The 18,746-nt window shown below is 48.5% G+C and overlaps 1 protein-coding gene across 1 annotated transcript in view; it reads right to left on the bottom strand.

The window, feature by feature from the left end:
• Positions 1–7,091: 7,091 nt before the first annotated feature.
• The window catches only part of LOC119971075 (shieldin complex subunit 1-like), a 201,689-nt gene continuing 190,034 nt past the window's right edge, over positions 7,092–18,746 (bottom strand). The window contains exon 3 of the mRNA XM_038806222.1: positions 7,092–7,788. Within this exon, the coding sequence (XP_038662150.1) occupies positions 7,373–7,788 (416 nt within the window). The 3' untranslated portion in view covers positions 7,092–7,372. The remainder of the gene's footprint in view (positions 7,789–18,746) is intronic.

Raw genomic sequence — 18,746 nt, 5'->3', positions numbered from 1 at the left:
CAAAACCAACAGAACGAGAGATGGGCAATGTATAGTTGGTTCTGAGCCAGAGTGTTTTAGCTAATGAAAATCGGTTTAAAAATTCCAGTGAGCGTTTTCCACAATTGTGGTCAGGATGTTTTTAGCACACAGTATCTGCTGAGAACATACTCAAGAGATATTTAAATAGCCTCATGGACAGGCATACTTGGAAATCACTATATACGAAAGGAACATGCAACCTTATCCTTAACAATTCTGTCAGTAATCAAGAGAGAACCAACAAAAACAATCACAAAATTTTGATTTCAATGGAAGTAAATGTTGGGAGAGACATACAGCAGTTGCCAATTTACTATCACCCACTTTACACAATCGGAAAAAAACAAAATCTATCCTAACATGTCTTATGTTAATTTGGAAAGAGTGTAATGTTTATAACCTTGAAAAATGGTCTTATCTTTCACTGTTAAGAAAATGTGTTGTGTTCCACATTACAGTGACAATGAAGTAATGTGGTGCCATCTACTGGTATCATAGAATAGGGCCCATGAGGGTCACATGGCAATAATATCAGCATTAACAGGTTCAAAGCAAACCATCTGACTTTATTTAGGAACTGTTTTTGAGCTGCTTAAATAATAACTGTTTACAGCAGTTATATGATATTCAGTGTTGAGTTCTAACATAGGTTGGAAAACAAAAAAGACCCCGATGGATATCCTACTTCCAAGTGCACAGAGTTGTACTTTCTGTCAATTTTAATAAAAGATGGGCGGCACGGTGGCACAGTGGTTAGCACTGCCGCTGACGCCCTGGTCCGATGCTGCACTCGGCTCACTATCTGTGTTTCATTTGCACATTCTCTCCGTGTCTGCATGGATCTCACCCCCACAACCCAAAGATGTGCAGAGTAGATGAATTGGCCATGCTAAATTTCCCTAGTTGGAAAAAAGAATTGGGTACCCTAAATTTTTTTAAATTAATAAAATTCAAGGTGATCTATCTCTGGACTTTGAACCTATATAATCTGCAAAGTTGATGAAGCAGTGACAAAAAAAATGATTTTTTGATTATATAACTTATCACAAGTCACTCTACCTTTCCTATAATTGCCCAATATATGCCCATTTTTTAATAATCAGCACCACTGTATTTCAATATAATACAATAAATAAAACAATATTTGACTCAATTTTAAAGTTATTTTCTTCTTTTCACAGCAACAGCCTCCTAGCCTGCATGTTGCGGCCAAGAAGCTGTGAAGCCAGTCACAGGTTTATCATTTGTTACACATTTTTTGTTAGATTAGACTTTCTCCTGCAGGTTGCTGTATTACCTAGAAGGGGACATTTTGCTTATTTTCATTGGAATGTTTTTAAAGCAATGTTGCTACTACAGTGTGTCTTTAACCCGTATGCGGTGGACAAATGACTGCGAGTCAACTTCGTTTTAAATCAATAGTCTTTATTTACATTCACGCAATGTTACAGTTAATCAATTACTCTAGCAACACAAGTTATTCTACAGAGTACCAGAAGTTCATACTAGACCTTTGATGCACGATCAATTGCACGAAAGACTTAGATTGGTACAACTGTGGCTTTATTACAGTCAGATGCGTGGCCTCCTGCTGCAGCTGGCGAAGTGGCTGATCAGGAGGAGGTCATGCATATTTATACGGCTCCTTGTGGGTAGAGCTAGCCGGCAGGGGCTACCGGTGAACCTGTAGTGCAGGTCCTACCTTACATCCCCTAATACAGGTGCACACAGTGGATCACCACATTCACCCCCTGTTAAAAATGAGTCCGGCGGGGGTGGCGTGGATCTATATACAGATTTATAAATAATTTACAGAGGGGAGGGGAAAAAACAATATGTCCATCTTGTAGTCTGGTGCCTGTCAGAGGTTAAGTCTGTCCGGTGGTTTGACGTTTCGCTGGGAGCGACGTAGCGGTGGTGGTGATGTCGGTGCTGGCGGTGTCGACGACGTCGGTGCTGGTGGTGTTGGTGCTGGCCAGTAGTTGGATGACTCCGGGAGCGTGCTGAAATCTTCCTAGTCCTCTAGTGTGGGCAGGGGAAGGAGGGATGGACCTGGTGGGGCTAATGCTGGGAGCACCGGGGGAGGGGAGGGTGGCGTGTGGGTGGGGAAGTGTGTGGGAGTGGAACCTGAGGGAGCCAGGTCCCTGAGTGAGACCGTATCCTGGCGGCCATCGGGGAACTCCACATAGGCATACTGGGGGTGGACGTGGAGTAGGTGTACCCTGTCCACCAAGGGGTCCGCCTTGTGGAGTCGGACATGCCTACGTAGAAGAACTGGTCCTGGAGCTGCGAGCCAAGTCGGGAGCGACACCCCGGATGTAGACTTCCTAGGAAAGGTAAAAACACGTTCATGGGGTGTGCTATTGGTGGCGGTGCACAGTAGGGACTGGATGGAGTGCAGTGCATCCGGGAGGACCTGCGCCAGCGAGCTGCTGGGAGGTTTCTGGACCGTAGGGCCAGCTGCACGGCCCTCCAAACCATCCCGTTCTCCCTCTCTACCTGCCCGTTTCCCCGGGGATCATAGTTGGTCGTCCTGCTGGAGGCGATACCCCTGCTGAGCAGGAACTGACGCAGCTCATCACTCATGAATGAGGATACCCTGTCGCTGTGGATGTAATCGAGGAAACCGAACAGAGCGAAGATGGGGTTGAGGGCCTTGATGACGGTGGCAGACGTCATATCGGGGCATGGGATGGCGAAGGGGAACCTGGAGAATTCATCAACCACACTGAGGATATATGTGTTGCGGTCGGTGGAGGGGAGGGGCCCTTTGAAATCCACGCTGAGGCGTTCAAAGGGGCGGGACACTTTCACCAGGCGAGCGCGGTCTGGCCGGTAGAAATGCAGCTTGCACTCCGCACAGACCAGGCAGTCTCTGGTGACTGTCCGTACTTCCTCGACGGAGTAGGGCAGATTGCGGGCTTTGACGAGGTGATACAATCGAGTGACCCCCAGGGTGACAAAGGCTGTCATGCAGGGCACGGAGTTGATTTACTTGTGCGCTGGCACATGTACCTCGAGAAAGAGGGCGTCTGGGGGCTCATTGATCTTGCCGGGGCAATACAAAATCTCGTAATTGTAGGTGGAGAGCTCGATTCTCCACCGCAAGATTTTATCATTTTTGATCTTGCCCCGCTGCGTGTTGTTGAACATGAAGGCTACCGACCGTTGGTCAGTGAGGAGAGTGAATCTTCTGCCGGCCAGGTAATGCCTCCAATGCCGCACCGCTTTAACGACAGCCTGGGCCTCCTTTTCAATAGACGAGTGTCGAATTTCAGAGGCATGAAGGGTGCGGGAGAAGAATGCCACGGGTCTGCCTGCCTGGTTTAGAGTGGCGGCGAGGGCGACATCTGAAGCGTCGCTCTCTACTTGAAAGGGCAGTGTCTCATCTACTGCGTGCATCTCGGCCTTGGCTATGTCTGCTCTAATACGGGTGAAGGCATGGTGTGCCTCGGTGTGAGGGGAAATTGAGTGGACTGTATAAGTGTGTGGGCCTTGTCCGTGTAGTTTGGGACCCACTGGGCGTAGTAGGAGAAGAACCCAAGGCAGCATTTGAGGGCCTTTGGGCTGTGGGGAAGGGGGAGCTCCATGAGGGGGCGCATGCAGTTGGGATCGGGCCCCAGGAGTCCGTTTTTGGTCTACGTAGCTGAGGATGGCTAAGCAGTTGGTGCTGAACACGCACTTCTCCTTATTGTCGGTGAGGTTGAGGAGAGTGGCGGTGTGGAGAAATTTGGCAAGGTTGGCGTTGTGGTCCTGCTGATCATGGCTGCAGATGGTGACGTTGTCCAGGTACGGAAATGTGGCCCGCAGTCCGTACCGGTCAACCACTCGGTCCATTTCTCTTTGCAATACCGAGACCCCGTTAGTGACGCCGAAGGGAACCCTAAGAAATTGATAAAGGCGACCGTCCGCCTCTGAAATTCGACACTTGTCTGTTGAAAAGGAGGCCCAGGCTATCATTTAAGCGATGCGGCATTGGAGGCATTACCTGGCCGGCAGAAGGAGCAGCGGGGTCCGATTTACCGATCGGACGGTCCGATTTACCGATGGGGAGCTGGTGGTAGGCGGATTTAAGGTCAATCGTTGAGAAGACCCGGTACTGTGCAATCTGATTGACCATATCAGATATGCGTGGGAGTGGGTACGCATCGAGCTGCTTGTACCGATTGATGGTCTGGCTGTAGTCCACGACCATTCTGTGTTTCTCCCCAGTTTTAACCACTACCACCTGGGCTCTCCAAGGGCTGTTGCTGGCCTCGATGATACCCTCCCGAAGCAGCCGCTGGGCTTCGGACCTGATGAAGGCCTTGTCCTGGGCGCTGTACCGTCTGCTCCTGGTGGCGACGGGCTTGCAATCCGCAGTTAGATTGGCAAAGAGGGGGGGGGGGTCAACCTTGAGGGTCGTGAGGCCGCAAACGGCGAGTGGGGGTAGGGGCCTAAATTTGAGGGTGAGGCTCTGAATATTACTCTGAAAATCCAGACCCAGCAATAGTGTAGCACAGAGGTTGGGGAGGACGTAGAGGCGGAAACCGCTGAATTCTACGCCCTGGACAGTGAGATTGACCACACAGCAACCTCGGATGGAGACAGAGTGGGATCCGGAAGCCAGGGAGATCCGTTGGTTGGCGGGGTGGACCGTGAGGGAGTAGCGCCTTACCGTGTCCGGGTGGATGAAGCTTTCCGTGCTCCCGGAGTCCAGTAGGCAAGAGGTCGCGTGGCCGTTGATTTCCACTGTCGTCGAAGCGGTGGCCAGGTTGTGAGGACGGGACTGGTCCAGTGTCATCGAGGCAAGCTGCGGGTGGTCGTCCGAGGATTCAGATGGGGAGCGTCGGCGACCTGGATCCAGCGTTCCAGTCCATTGGGGGAGACAAAATGGCGGTGATGGTGGCGTCCGGAGGACTTGTTGAGGAGAAGATGGCGGCGCCCATGCAGTGCACGTTGTAGGGGCGGGGCAAGATGGCGGCGTCCATGGAGCGGACGTTGCGGGGGCGGGACAAGATGGCGGCGCCCATGGTGTGCACATTGTGGGGGCGGGGCTAGATGGCGGCACCCACGGGCCGCACGTGGACCTGGGGGGAGAAGATGGCGGCGCCCACTGTTCGCACGTGGCCCCAGGAGCAGAAGATGGCGGTGCCCACTGTGGGATCGGCTGGGGGAAGGGGGCGATTGCGGGCATGATAGTGGCGACTGTGCGGGCCTGGCACACCACCGAAAAGTGGCCCTTCTTACCGCAGGATTTGCAAGTGGCGGCGCGGGCTGGGCAGCACTGGTGGGGGTGCTTCTGCTCACCGCAGAAGGAGTAGCGAGGACCCCCAGGGTGTGTGGTGTGGCGGCCGGCGCCCTGGGCATCCCTGCTGCTCCTTCTGCGGACAGCAGAAGCACCCCCACCACTGCTGCCCAGCCCGCGCCGCCACTTGCAAATCCTGCGGCATATTGAGTAGGAGAGGCCCCAGCCGGAATATTGAGTAGGAGGCCCCAGCCGGGGGGGTCGTTTGCGGGGTCCAGGAGGGGTAGGAGGGGTGGGCCGCGCAGTGAGCGGGGTTGGATTGGACGTTGCGAGATGCGGCCGTCATGGAGAGCGCTAAAGCTTTCGTCTCCGCTAGGTCGAGCGTGGCCCCTTCCAGTAGTCGTTGTCGGATGGGATCCAACAGAATCCCCATCACGAATGCATCACGCACGAGGAGATTGGAATGTTCAGTGGCCGTGATGGCCTGACAGTCACAGTCCCGTACGAGTGGGATAAGAGCCCGCCAAAAGTCTTCGATCGACTCACCAGGTAGTTGTACGCGAGTGGCGAGTACGTGCCTTGCGAAGAGTGTGTTTGTCTTCTGAACATAGTTCTCTTTAAGGAGTGCCATCGCTTCCGCGTAACTCGGGGCTTCCTGGATCAACGGAACATGCTGGAGCTCAACCTGGAGTATAGAACGTGGATCTTCTGAGCTTCCGTCGGCGCGGGGGCCTCAGCGTTGATGTAGGCCTCAAAACAAGCCAGCCAGTGATTAAAGTCCTTTCTGGCATCTGGCGAGTGCGGATCATCCAGCTGCAGGCGATCTGGTTTGATCCTGATGTCCATAACGTAGGAAAATCTGACTGTAATAAATTGATGCACGATCAATTGCACGAAAGACTCAGATTGGTACAACTGTGGCTTTATTACAGTCAGATGCGTGGCCTCCTACTGCAGCTGGCGAAGTGGCTGATCAGGAGGAGGTCATGCATATTTATACGGCTCCTTGTGGGCGGAGCTAGCCGGCAGGGGCTATCGGCGAACCTGTAGTGCAGGTCCTACCTTATATCCCCTAATACAGGTGCACACAGTGGATCACCACAACCTTAACCTAACTTTTGAGTGACTAGCAAGTACCCAGACAGATATTGTCCTTTATCTGTGTGCTGACTTCTGTATTCCTCGATGTTCGGTCCTTGGTATGACCTGATGCTCTGGCTCTGGTCTTCCTTCTGTTGGTGGCATGATGGTCCTCTTCGTGGTGACCGGTGAATATCCATTGCTGCTACTAGCTGCTGCAGAGAGAGATTCTAAGGTAGTGCGGCACCGTTTACTTTCAGGGATTTTGCAGCCCTTTTGGGCGGTCTCTGGGTCATTGCCAATCAATTGATCAGGGATCGATCACCCTGATCATTCAAGTCCAATTAGGGGCTGCCACATCAATTTAAGGGTGTACACTCACCGTCAATGTCTGTAGGTGATAGGGGCATGTAGGCTTTCCAAATAAAGAGTATATGTGCTGATAAACGAGCGTGACTGACAGTGTATTTCTATTATCCCTGGGATGGCCTGGAGATGGCCTTTCCCTTGTGTATTGTGATGTTTAGGCTGCAGCTTGCCCATCAATGTTTATTTAAACTGCAGCCTGCTCGTCCTGATACTTGGCCAATTCTCCCAGCATCCTTTGCAGGATGCCACATTAGATGGCCGTGCGGCCACAGGATCTTATGGCATGGTATATTTTTCATAGCAATTGTTCCACAGTTGCAGCACAATCCTTAATTTTTCTATTGTAGATATGACAGAATTATGAATTCATTTGTTTTAGATATGATAAAACTGATAAAATTAATCCCATCTTTTAATATAAAAGCCCAGAAATAACTCTCAACTATATTAGGGGTCAAACACTTGTATTCCATCCTTTTGTTATTTTAATGTATGTACTCGCCTGTTAATTTTAAATAGATTAATGCCTGCATTAAACTCCAAATCAGATGAATCTCAAACAACTACATTTTGTGTTGATTTACAACTCCCACTGATAGTAATTGCAGGTTATAATTGCCACAAAATATAATTTTATATAAAATATTCTTCAAGTGTTCTATCTCATTGTTTTGCTCACTTTGAAATCTCCTGAAGAATAAAACTGACAACATCGTTTGAGAGTCCAGGCAAAGGGTTGAGTTCTGCTGCATTGGCTGCAGAATTGACAGAGGAGAAATGCTCTCCCTTAATAGTCTCTTTTTTGAAAATGATTGCACCATGCCTATTAAACAAAACCAGAGCCATTTGGAAGCTTCGCAAGAGATATTGGCTACCTCCTTTTTTCAGTTGTGAGATTTTTGAGGTCAGCAGATGTGCAATTTGTTCAGAGACAGGGTTAGACTCCAGCAGTTTCCTTTGTTCTGTATCTTTAAAAAACTCTTCCATTGTCTGTGTAATGTTGATTCGTCCATGCTCATCTTCATTACTTGAATGCAACTCTGCAGCCTCAAAAGAGGAGATGCCACTCTCGGAGTTTGGGCGATCTGAATCTGGTGAATACATTATTAGATAATATTATTTTAGTTCGCTCACATTAAAAACAATGAACAAACAAAAGCTCGCTGAACATTATAATTACCATTGTTATCAACTTTACATTTTCATTAATATATTAAAATACATCAATGTAAAATAACTGTTTATTCAATGGTGTCATGTCAGTACAAAGAGGTCATATTATGAACTTCCAGTCAATACTTTAAAATTTGGTTACAAAAAAGCTATTAAAATTACTGCTGAAACACATGCGACCTTTGGCATTTGAGCTACAGACAGTATCAAGTCTCATACCAATATCTAATTAAATACGTACAATCACAGCCATCCGGGGAATTCACACATCATTTTGTTTAAGGATAAGCCAACACAAAAAGACAATAGAATTTCTAGATTATCTGTTTCCCTGATTCATGCTGGACAAAAGGGAAGGTGGCAAATTTATGGAAAAGAACAAAGAACAAAGAAAAGTACAGCATAGGAACAGGTCCTGCGGCCCTCCAAGCCTGCGCCGACTATGCTGCCTGTCTAACCCAAAACCTTTTACACTTCTGGGGTACTTATCCCTTTGTTCCTATCCTATTCATGTATTTGTCAAGACACCCCTTAAAAGTCACTATCGTACCTGCTTTCACAACCACCTCTGGCATCCACTACCCTCTGTGTAAAAAAACGTCCGTCGCACATCTCCTCTAAACTTTGCTCCCTGCACCTTAAACCAATGTCCCCTAGTAATTGACTCTTCCACCCTGGGAAAAAGCTTCTGACTATCCACTCTGTCCATGCCCCTCGTAATCCTGTAGACATCTATCAGGTTGCCTCTCAACTCCGTCGTTCCAGTGAGAACAAACAAAGTTTATCCAACCTCTCCTCATAGCTCCATACCAGGTAACATCCCGGTAAATTTCTTCTGTGCCCTCTCCAAAGCCTCCACATCCTTCTGGTAGTGTGATGTCCAGAATCGAACATTATATTCCAAGTGTACCCATTGTCCAAGTATACCCACTGGAAGATAAGGCGAGAACTGAACTGTTTGATAATGAAGTGACAGCTCCAGAAGCTTTGTTTCCTGTGGTGTATATGTTACCTGCCCCACTCCAAATTTGAGATGCTTACTGCTTCAGGTGAAATCACCCGAGAACAAACTTAACTCAAAGTAAATCTGACCTGTAGATTCTTTAACTACTTTTTTGCCACCCATGTCCAAATTTTTAATTTGTCCCTTATTTCCCTCATTCTGTTCCTTTGCTCCCTCTCCCTACATTCGGCTGATTTTGGGAACACATGAAGTTGGAAGTTGTGGGCTCGAACCCCAGTCTTACTCCTCCTGACAGTGTATGGTGCAACTGTGCTTCCAACAATGCGTCACCAGATTGAAGTGTCGGATTAACAGTCAAGACTTTTCAGCACTTGCGTTTTGTCTGTGAAACACATCTTAGAATTTTCTAATTCTGACTATTTAGAATAAAGAAATGGGAAGTTGCATTATTATGAAGATAGAAGTGAATGGACATGATGAACCTCCCATTGCATCATGATGGTTTCCCCATCCAAACAAGACTGGGTGAATTTTAAATGTGTTAAACCCCAGCAACAGCAACCACAGTAACATAAACACCATCCCTTATTTGGAAAACTAACAGAAATTCACATGGTGAGGGAGCCTTATTATTGTCTGTTTTTTTTTAAATCTAAAAGAGCTGTTTCCAGGCAGTTTCACCAAAGCCATCAAACTGTCAGTTCAATCAACCTGTGACCCAGAGATAAAATAACCTGTGCGACCTCAGGCAGCCAAAGTATATAACCTGTTCCAGCTTTAAGCTCACCTGAGAACCAACATCCTAGAATAACAAGAAACCTCACAGCCTGTTGAGAATCCCTCACTTTACAAGACCATTACTTCAAATGTAAAGCACCAAAACCATCCAAGAAACTACAGGCCTACCATAAGGGAAACTGGTGATCATAGGGATGGATTCCCGGCCTCCACCACCATTGGGTTCCCAATCTGGTGGAGAATCGAGCGTTGGGCTAAAAATGGGATTGGTGCCAGGCGCCAGTCCCATTCTGATGCTCCAGTCCCTTGCCAGTGGTGGCAGCGAGCTACACACCCTGCAAATGGGTCATTTGCATCTGATTAATGGTCTGGAAACCTGATTCTCCAGGCCTCTGTGGTGCTCCAGGCCTCTCAACTGGAATTCACGTGGGCATGGATTGATGCCGGTATTTTCAAACGTGGCCCTGATGTGGTGGATCTGGCGGAGGGTCAAGGGGGTAAGTGTACAATATAGGTGCCTCCCAAAGCCCATCGGAGAGCCCCCTCTCCCCACAATGAAAATCCCTGCACCTAGTCCACCCATTAGGCCCCCCAATCAGAGACCCCTGCCTGAAAGCTGAAGAGAAGTCTAGGCAATAGGTTGAAAACCGACTGTATTTTCACTTACCCTTTCTTAACATCTGTTGCCTCAGACAGAAGTGTTCAAAGCAGCAACTGTTTAAAGTATACACTTCAAAGGGCTTGGAATCCCTTGCCAGCCTTTGAAATCAGATCTTCCATTCTATTTTACACAGCAATACAGTACTAGCCGGGCTGCACGGTGGCACAATGGTTAGCACTGCTGCCTCACGGCACTGAGGACCTGGGATTGATCCCGGTCCTAGGTCATTGTCCGTGTGGAGTTTGCACATTCTTCCGTGTTTGCCTGGGTCTCACCCTCACAACCCAAAGACAACTAAGTGCTTCCTGCTGTGAAAAAGAGGAAGAGTATCTATCTGTTTTTGATGTAGTGAGGATTTGTCAATCATAGCTAGAGTGTTTATGAACATTATGGTCAGCATCAAAGCAGGGTAATGGAGATGCAGTGAAGCTTGAAGGGAAGGATCAATAAACAATTTACCAAGCAGCTGTCTCTGGAATAATAAAACTGTCAATCATTGGCAAATGCAAAGTATTGCTGTGTGAAATTGATGGAAGATTAGCATTTCTAAGGCTGTCAAGAGATTTCAAGCCCTATGAGGCATACAGGGCTCCGAGGAAGATTCTGACACATGTAAGAGCTGCTGCTTTGAACACTACTGTTTGAGGCGCAGAAGTTAGGAAATGCAATGATTTTTCAACCTACTGTCTGGACTGCTGTTCAGCTTCCAAGCAGGGGTTTCTGATGGGGGAAGGGGGATCTTATGGAGATGTCTGATGTGAAATCTGATGGGGTGCCTGGGGTGTCTGATGAGGGGGTTCCTGTTGGGGGGGTTGATGGGGGATTGCTGTTGTGGTCTGATGGAGGGTTTAAGGGGGTTGGGGGTGTCAGTTGGGATGTCTAATGGAGGGTTGGGGGTTTCTGATAGGGGGTCTAATGGGGGGATTAGGGGTCTGATGCCATAATTCCAGTGGTGGTGGGGGGAGGATGCCCCTACTTATCGTGGAGGGGGGGGTTGAAGGATTTGCGTGGTGGTGGGGGGGGGGGGGGTGTTACGCCGCTGGACCTCGTATTGGACCGCCCGCTCAAAATGGCAGCCCGATACCAGGATTCCAAAAGGAACCTGCGAGCTGTCCTCCATTCATAAATTTGCATGGAAAAGAGAAGAGAATCGCTCCTGGGCGCCATTGTTAGCATCAACGGAGACTAGGAACGATTCTAGTCTCCAAAATGGAGAGCCAGCCTATAATCAGAGACTGAGATAATTGTAACCGATAAAAGTGTATTATCTCTATCTGTGCAAGGGGTGGCATGGTGGTTCAGTGTTAGCACTGCTGCCTCATGGCGCTGAGGACCTGGGTTCAATCCCGGCCCTGGGTCACTGTCTGTGTGCAGTTTGCACATTCTTCCTGTGTCTGCGTGGGTTTCACCCCCACAACCCAAAGATGTGCAGGCTAGGTGGATTGGCCACACTAAATAGCCCCTTAATTGGAAAAAATAATTGGATGTGTACTCTAAACTTATAAAAAAAAATCCTTATCTGTGTATCATTTTTGTGTGTGTGACTGCACGCTTGAGAAGACATATGACTTGCCATTTATTTGGGGTAAGTATGTGGAAATAAACAAACTTCTTTACTTGTAAATTCACAAAAGTTTGCTACTGAATTATTTAATTGGGATACATGTTCCAAGGGTAAGAAAGGACACACCTTTTTCACACAGAATATACTGACTAATGGCAGTAATGAAACACATAAGACGGGATTTTCCGCGCAACCCGCCAAGTGTTTCACCGTGGTGGAAGCGGCCCGCCATTGGCTGGTGGCACGATCTTCTGATCATACCACTGTCACTGGGGTTTCCCATTGAAATGTGCTCCACACTGCTGGGAAACCCACACTGCTGGGAAACAGTGGTCCGCTGTTGGTGAGACCGGAAGATCCCATTGGCGTGAACAGCCAGAAAGTTCCAGCCATACATTCTGTCCATGACTTTCAAAACAACTTTAGAGATTAACTTTATCATTGGAATATAAATGTATGGAGAAATAGAAACACGCTGCCCTCCACCATAGATGTTAAGAGTAAATGTCCTGCCAAATCTTAATTGATTGTTTAACATTCCACTTTAAAATACACACTTTTATCCTCATTTTTGAACTAATCAAGGATGACACTGCAATTTTTCTTTACAATGATGCATCACACTTCCTAGCCAAGTACGTTCTGTTGAAATGACAAATTATACCAGTTCCTAGTGAGCATTATTATACAAAAGATAACATCATTAAAATGAGTGGGCGAATATACAAAGAACAAAGAACAAAGAAAATTACAGCACAGGAACAGGCCCTTCGGCCCTCCCAGCCTGCGCCGATCCAGAACCTTTATCTAAACCTGTCTCCTATTTTTGAAGGTTTACTTCCCTCTGTTCCCTCCCGTTCATATACCCGTCTAGATGCCTCTTAAATGATGCTATCGTGCCTGCCTCTACCACCTCCGCTGGTAAAGCGTTCCAGGCACCCACCACCCTCTGCATAAAAAACTTTCCACGCACATCTCCCTTAAACTATCCCCCTCTCACTTTGAAATTGTGACCCCTTGTAACTGACACCCCCACTCTTGGAAAAAGCTTGTTGCTATCCACCCTGTCCATACTTCTCATAATTTTGTAGACCTCAATCAGGTCCCCCCTCAACCTCCGTCTTTCCAATGAAAACAATCCTAATCTACTCAACCTTTCTTCATAGCTGGCCCCCTCCATACCAGGCAACATCCTGGTGAACCTCCTCTGCACCCTCTCCAAAGTATCCACATCCTTCTGGTGATGTGGCGACCAGAACTGCACGCAGTATTCCAAATGTGGCTTAACCAAAGTCCTATACAACTGTAACATGACCTGCCAACTCTTGTACTCAAAACCCCCTCCGATGAAGGCAAGCATGCTGTATGCCTTCTTGACCACTCTATCAACCTGCGTTGTCCCCTTCAGGGTACAATGGACCTGAACTCCCAGATCTCTCTGTACATCAATTTTCCCCAGGACCCTTCCATTGACCATATAGTCCGTTCTTGAATTTGATCTTCCCAAATGCATCACCTCGCATTTGCCTGGATTGAACTCCATCTGCCATTTCTCTGCCCAACTCTCCAATCTACCTATATTTTGTTGTATTCTCTGACAGTCCTCCTCGGTATCTGCAACTCCACCAATCTTTGTATCATCTGCAAACTTGCTAATCAGACCACATAAACCTTCCTCCAGGTCATTTATGTAGATCACAAACAACAGTGGTCCGAGCACGGATCCCTATGGAACACCACTAGTCACCCTTCCCCATTTTGAGACACTCCCTTCCACCACTACTCTCTGTCTCCTGTTACCCAGCCAGTTCGTTATCCATCTAGCTAGTACACCCTGAACCCCATATGACTTCACTTTTTCCATCAACCTGCCATGGGAAACCTTATCAAACGCCTTACTAAAGTCCATGTATATGACATCTACAGCCCTTCCCTCATCAATTAACTTTGCCACTTCCTCAAAGAATTCTATTAGGTTTGTAAGGCATGACCTTCCCTGCATAAAACCATGCTGCCTATCACTGATAAGTCTATTTTCTTCCATATGTGAATAGATCCTATCCCTCAGTATCTTCTCCAACAGTTTGCCTACCACTGACGTCAAGCTCACAAGTCTATAATTCCCTGGATTTTCCCTGCTACCCTTCTTAAACAAAGGGACAACATTAGCAATTCTCCAGTCCTCCGGATCCTCACCCATGCTCAAGGATGCTGTAAAGATATCTGTTAAGGCCCCAGCTATTTCGTCTCTCGCTTCCCTCAGTAACCTGGGATAGATCCCATCCAGTCCTGGGGACTTGTCCACTTAATGTCTTTTAGAATATCCAAAATTTCCCCCTTCCATATGACAACTTGACCTAGAGTATTTAAACATCCATCCCGAGCCTCAACATTCGTCTTGTCCCTCTCCTTTGTGAATACCTATGCAAAGTACTCATTAAGAATCTCACCCATTTCCTCTGAGTCCACGCATAAATTCCCTCTTTTGTCTTTGAGTGGGCCAATCCTTAAGAGTTACCCTCTTGCTCCTTACATACGAATAAAAGGCTTTGGGATTTTCCTTAACCCTGTTAGCCAAAGATATTTCATGACCCCTTTTAGCCCTCTTTATTACGCGTTTGAGATTCGTCCTACTTTCCCGATATTCCTCCAAAGCTGCATCAGTTTTGAGTTGCCTCGATCTTATGAATGCTTCCTTTTTCATCTTAGCTAGTCTCACAATTTCACCCGTCATCCATGGTTCCCTAATCTTGCCATTTCTATCTCTCATTTTCACAGGGACATGTCTGTCCTGCACTCTAATCAAACTTTCCTTAAAAGACTCCCACATTTCAAATGTGGATTTACCCTTAAACAGCTGCTCCCAATCCACATTCCCTAGCTCCTGCCGAATTTTGTTATACTCTGCCTTTCCCCAATTTAGTACTCTTCCTTTCGGACTCCTCCTGTCCTTGTCCATGAGTATTCTAAAACTTACGGAATTGTGATCGCTATTCCCAAAGTAATCACCGACTGAAACATCAACCACCTGGCTGGGATCATTCCCCAATACCAGGTCCAGTATGGCCCCCTCCCGAGTTGGACTATTTACATACTGCTCTAAAAAACTCTCCTGGATGCTCCTTACAAACTCTGCTCCATCTACACCTCCAACACTACACGAATCCCATTCAATGTTGCGGAAGTTAAAATCTCCCATCACAACCACCCTATTGCTCCGACATTTTTCTATAATCTGTCTGCATATTTGTACCTCTACTTCATGCTCACTTTTGGGAGGCCTGTAGTAAAGTCCCAACAATGTTACTGCACCCTTCCTATTTCTTAGCTCCGCCCATATTGCCTCAGTGCTCGAATCCTCCATCGTGCCCTCCTTAATCACAGCTGTGATACCATCTCTGATGAGTAATGCAACTCCTCCCCCCCTTCTACCTCCCTCTCTATCCCTCCTGAAGCATCTGTACCCTGGGATATTCAGTTGCCAGTCCTACCCTTCCCTCAACCAAGTCTCAGTAATACCAATAACATCATATTCCCAGGTACTGATCCAAGCCCTAAGTTCATCTGCCTTACCTGCTACAAATGCACCTCAGACCACCTATCCCTTTGCGTTCATCAACTCTTCCCTGTCTACTCTTCCCCCTAGTCACATTGAGTTTATTATCTCGTAGGGGGAGGCACACTTACCTGGGGCCGATGTAATACCACCCTTCACACACACACTGGCGCTCACCTCACACCCCTCCCCCCCGCATGCTTCGGACAGAGCACAAAGGCAGATTATTATGTGTGAAAGTGATTTTAATGACGAACAGTCCATACATGTGCCCTAGCCCATATAACTCATCTGTGCCCTGCACCCGTGCCAACTTACTCAGTGTCTAATTGTTTGACCTGTCTTTGACTACGTCTAGGTGGTTCCCCAGAACCGGCAGAACTGGAGGTGGACTCCTGTGATTCCTTCCCTGTGACTCGGGATCCCTTTGGCGGCCGTTCCCTGGGGCAGCCCGGCCTAGATGGGCCAGGCTGTGGCTCGGGTGACTGGGATGGCGAGCTGCCAGCCTGTCCTGCCCGTTGCTCATTCAGATGCGCCTGGGACGGAAGGGGGGGTGGGGAGGGAGTCCAAGGTGTTGTGGTGTTCCGGGACCACCCCTACAGGGGAACGCGGGACGGGCCCCAGCACCTCCTCCTCCATTGGGATGCCCGATGGCCCCCAGGCCTCTACATGCGTCGAGGGTGCAAACGAACCGGCCATCCAACGCCCCCCCGACACCTGGCGCTGCCAGTCCTGGAGGCCCGCCCTGGTATCGACAAGAGTCTGCACGTTTGCAGCCATGGAGCTCAGGGAGTTGGCCATCCCTGTCTGTGTCTGGGCGACGCCGGACAGCACATGGGCAATGGCGCCGATGCCCGCATCGATGGCCTGCAGAGACTGGGACATGACCTGCTGAGACAGGGCCACGGCATTGAGCGCCTCTGCCATCTGCCGCTGGCTCTGGCTCATGGCTTCCTGTGAGAGGGAAGCCATGTCCTGGGCCACAGACACCGCCTGAACGGAATGCCCCAGGCCTTGCAGACTGCTCCCCATGTCTGACACCACCCTTATGGTTTCGACCTGGGTGGCACGCATGACCGGCGCCACTCCCAGCTCCTGGACGCGGGTGCACTCCTCCACCTGTGTCTGCAGCCGCCACAAGCCGGCCGTCACCCCCTTCGATCATCCCTGGTTCAGTGACTGCATCAGGTCTATGGATGGGTGTGGTAACTCCAGGAACCAGGGACCAGTCTGGACGGCAGATGTTTGCTTTTTCCAGGATGCCCTCCCACCTCCCGGCCCCTCTGCTGCTCCTACCTCCACCTGCTGTACCGGTACGGCTGTGTTGTGCGCACCAGAGAGTGTACCAGAAGCCTCATCACTAAAGTGCCCCAACGAGGTGAGTGTCTCTGCGATGGTGGAGAGTGTTAGAGACAGCAGTGGCGTTGTGTCGTAAGCATCGTCCGATCCAGAATCCATGGTCCCCTGGGGTGGCGCCACGTCTCCACCCGTCCGCTATGTGTCACTGTCCTGTCTTTCGGTGTCATGTGTGTCGGTGTCCCGGGTGATGTGTTGGTGTAATGAACTCCAATTGGCTTTATTGGTTGTCCAATTGGAGTATGAGCTCCCTCAATGATAGCTCATTGAGGGGGCCCATATAAGCACCTGTGTAGGCTTTGTGAGCCAGTCTTAAGTTGACTGGACTGCTAGCAGCACTGTTTGTAGCTGCTCCTGTAATATCGTTATTGTAAATAAATATTGGTGTGGTGACGGAACTCCTGCCTCCCGTGGATTACTACAGTTGGGTAAGCTGGGTCTATGTGGACTGCGTTTGATTCAGTGTAGAGAGAGACAGGCTTCCAACTCTTGAAGAGATGCAACACGATTTTATTGAACAACTAACTATATTACATGCTTAACTGTGGGTTGACACTATGCTGACTTGATTGGAGACCTGAGGCTAACCTGACCAGACTAACTGACTACCACATGGTGTTTGTTCTAGCTGCTGCTCACGAGCTCTGACTGTCTCAGAGGCTGGATCCCGAGAGAGCAGGAAAACTGGTGCCCTCTGGCTTTATAGTGGCCGTGTCCTGTCTGGTGATTGGCTGCTGTGTTCTGGGTGCTTACTGGTCATCTTGTGTGTCAATCAATGCCTGTCTACACTCCAGCATATACCTGGATGTATATTATGACATCTCCCCCCTTTTTAAAAAAAAAATGTTTTCAGGTCAATAAATAATGAATATGTGTACAGAAACCTGACTATATACAGAATATGCTAACTTATATACATGGGAAGGTGTCTAGTGCAGATAGAGGGCAGATAACACATGATAAAAAAACAATATGTACGGATGTCAAAACGATGAGAAAACAAGGTAATGCAACATTCAGTCTATAAATTTAGTCTCTGTGGTGGGCGACGAATTCTGGTTGACCGAATAAGCATTTGGCTCTGTTGAGTCGGAGGCCATGCTCGTGGATCCTGTGGAACACCCCTGAGGCAATTGATGTGCTCCTGAGGGGTTGTGGACCAGATAATAATATCATCGACGTATACTCGCTCGATGCCCTCCATTATTTGTTCCATTATGCGGTGGAACACCTCTGAGGCGGAGATTATGCTAAAGGGCATTCGGTTGTAATAGTAGCGACTGAACGGGGTATTGAATGTGCACAGCTTGCGACTTGACGCGTCCAGTTGTATTTGCCAAAACCCCTTGGAGGCATCCAAAATCATGAAGCATTTGGTATGAGCCATCTCGCTGGTTAGTTCTTCTCATTTAGATATTGGGTAGTGTTTCCTCATGATGTTGCAGTTCAAATCTTTGGGGTTGTTACAGATTCGAAGTTCCCCTGACGGCATCTTGACGCAAACCATGGAGTTAACCCAGTCCGTGGGTTCCATGACATTTGAAATGACGCCCTGGTCCTGGAGGTCTTGCAGCTGCTGCTTGAGACGGTCCTTGATGGGCGCCGGCTCCCGACGTGGTGCGTGAACCACAGGGGTGGCATTTGGCTTCAATAGGATTTTGTATCGGTATGGGAGTGTGCCCATACGTTCGAACACGAAATGGTATTGTGCTATGATGTCATTGAGTTGAGCCTGGAAGTTATCATCTGGCGAGGCTGTTGCCTGTGCGGACGACATGGTGTGAACCCGCTGCACTAGGTTCAGGAGTTTGCAGGCCCGAGCACCGAGCAGGGCAGCTCTGTCGGTTCCTACAATTTCAAATCGCAGCGTCGCTTTTCATGACCTATTGGACACCGCAAGCTGGCATGAGCCACTGGCAGCAATGGCATTGTCATTGTAGTCGAGGAGCTGGCAGGCCGGTGGAAGAATGCTTGGTTTGACGCGGATGGTGTCGAAGTCAGACTTTGAAATGAGATTTGCTGAAGCACCGGTGACCA

The sequence above is a fragment of the Scyliorhinus canicula genome, chromosome 1, assembly GCF_902713615.1.
Source record: "Scyliorhinus canicula chromosome 1, sScyCan1.1, whole genome shotgun sequence".
Classification (NCBI taxonomy): Eukaryota; Metazoa; Chordata; class Chondrichthyes; order Carcharhiniformes; family Scyliorhinidae; genus Scyliorhinus; species Scyliorhinus canicula.
The sequence above is the reverse complement of the archived record's forward strand: the minus strand, read 5'-3'. Positions and strand labels throughout refer to the sequence as shown.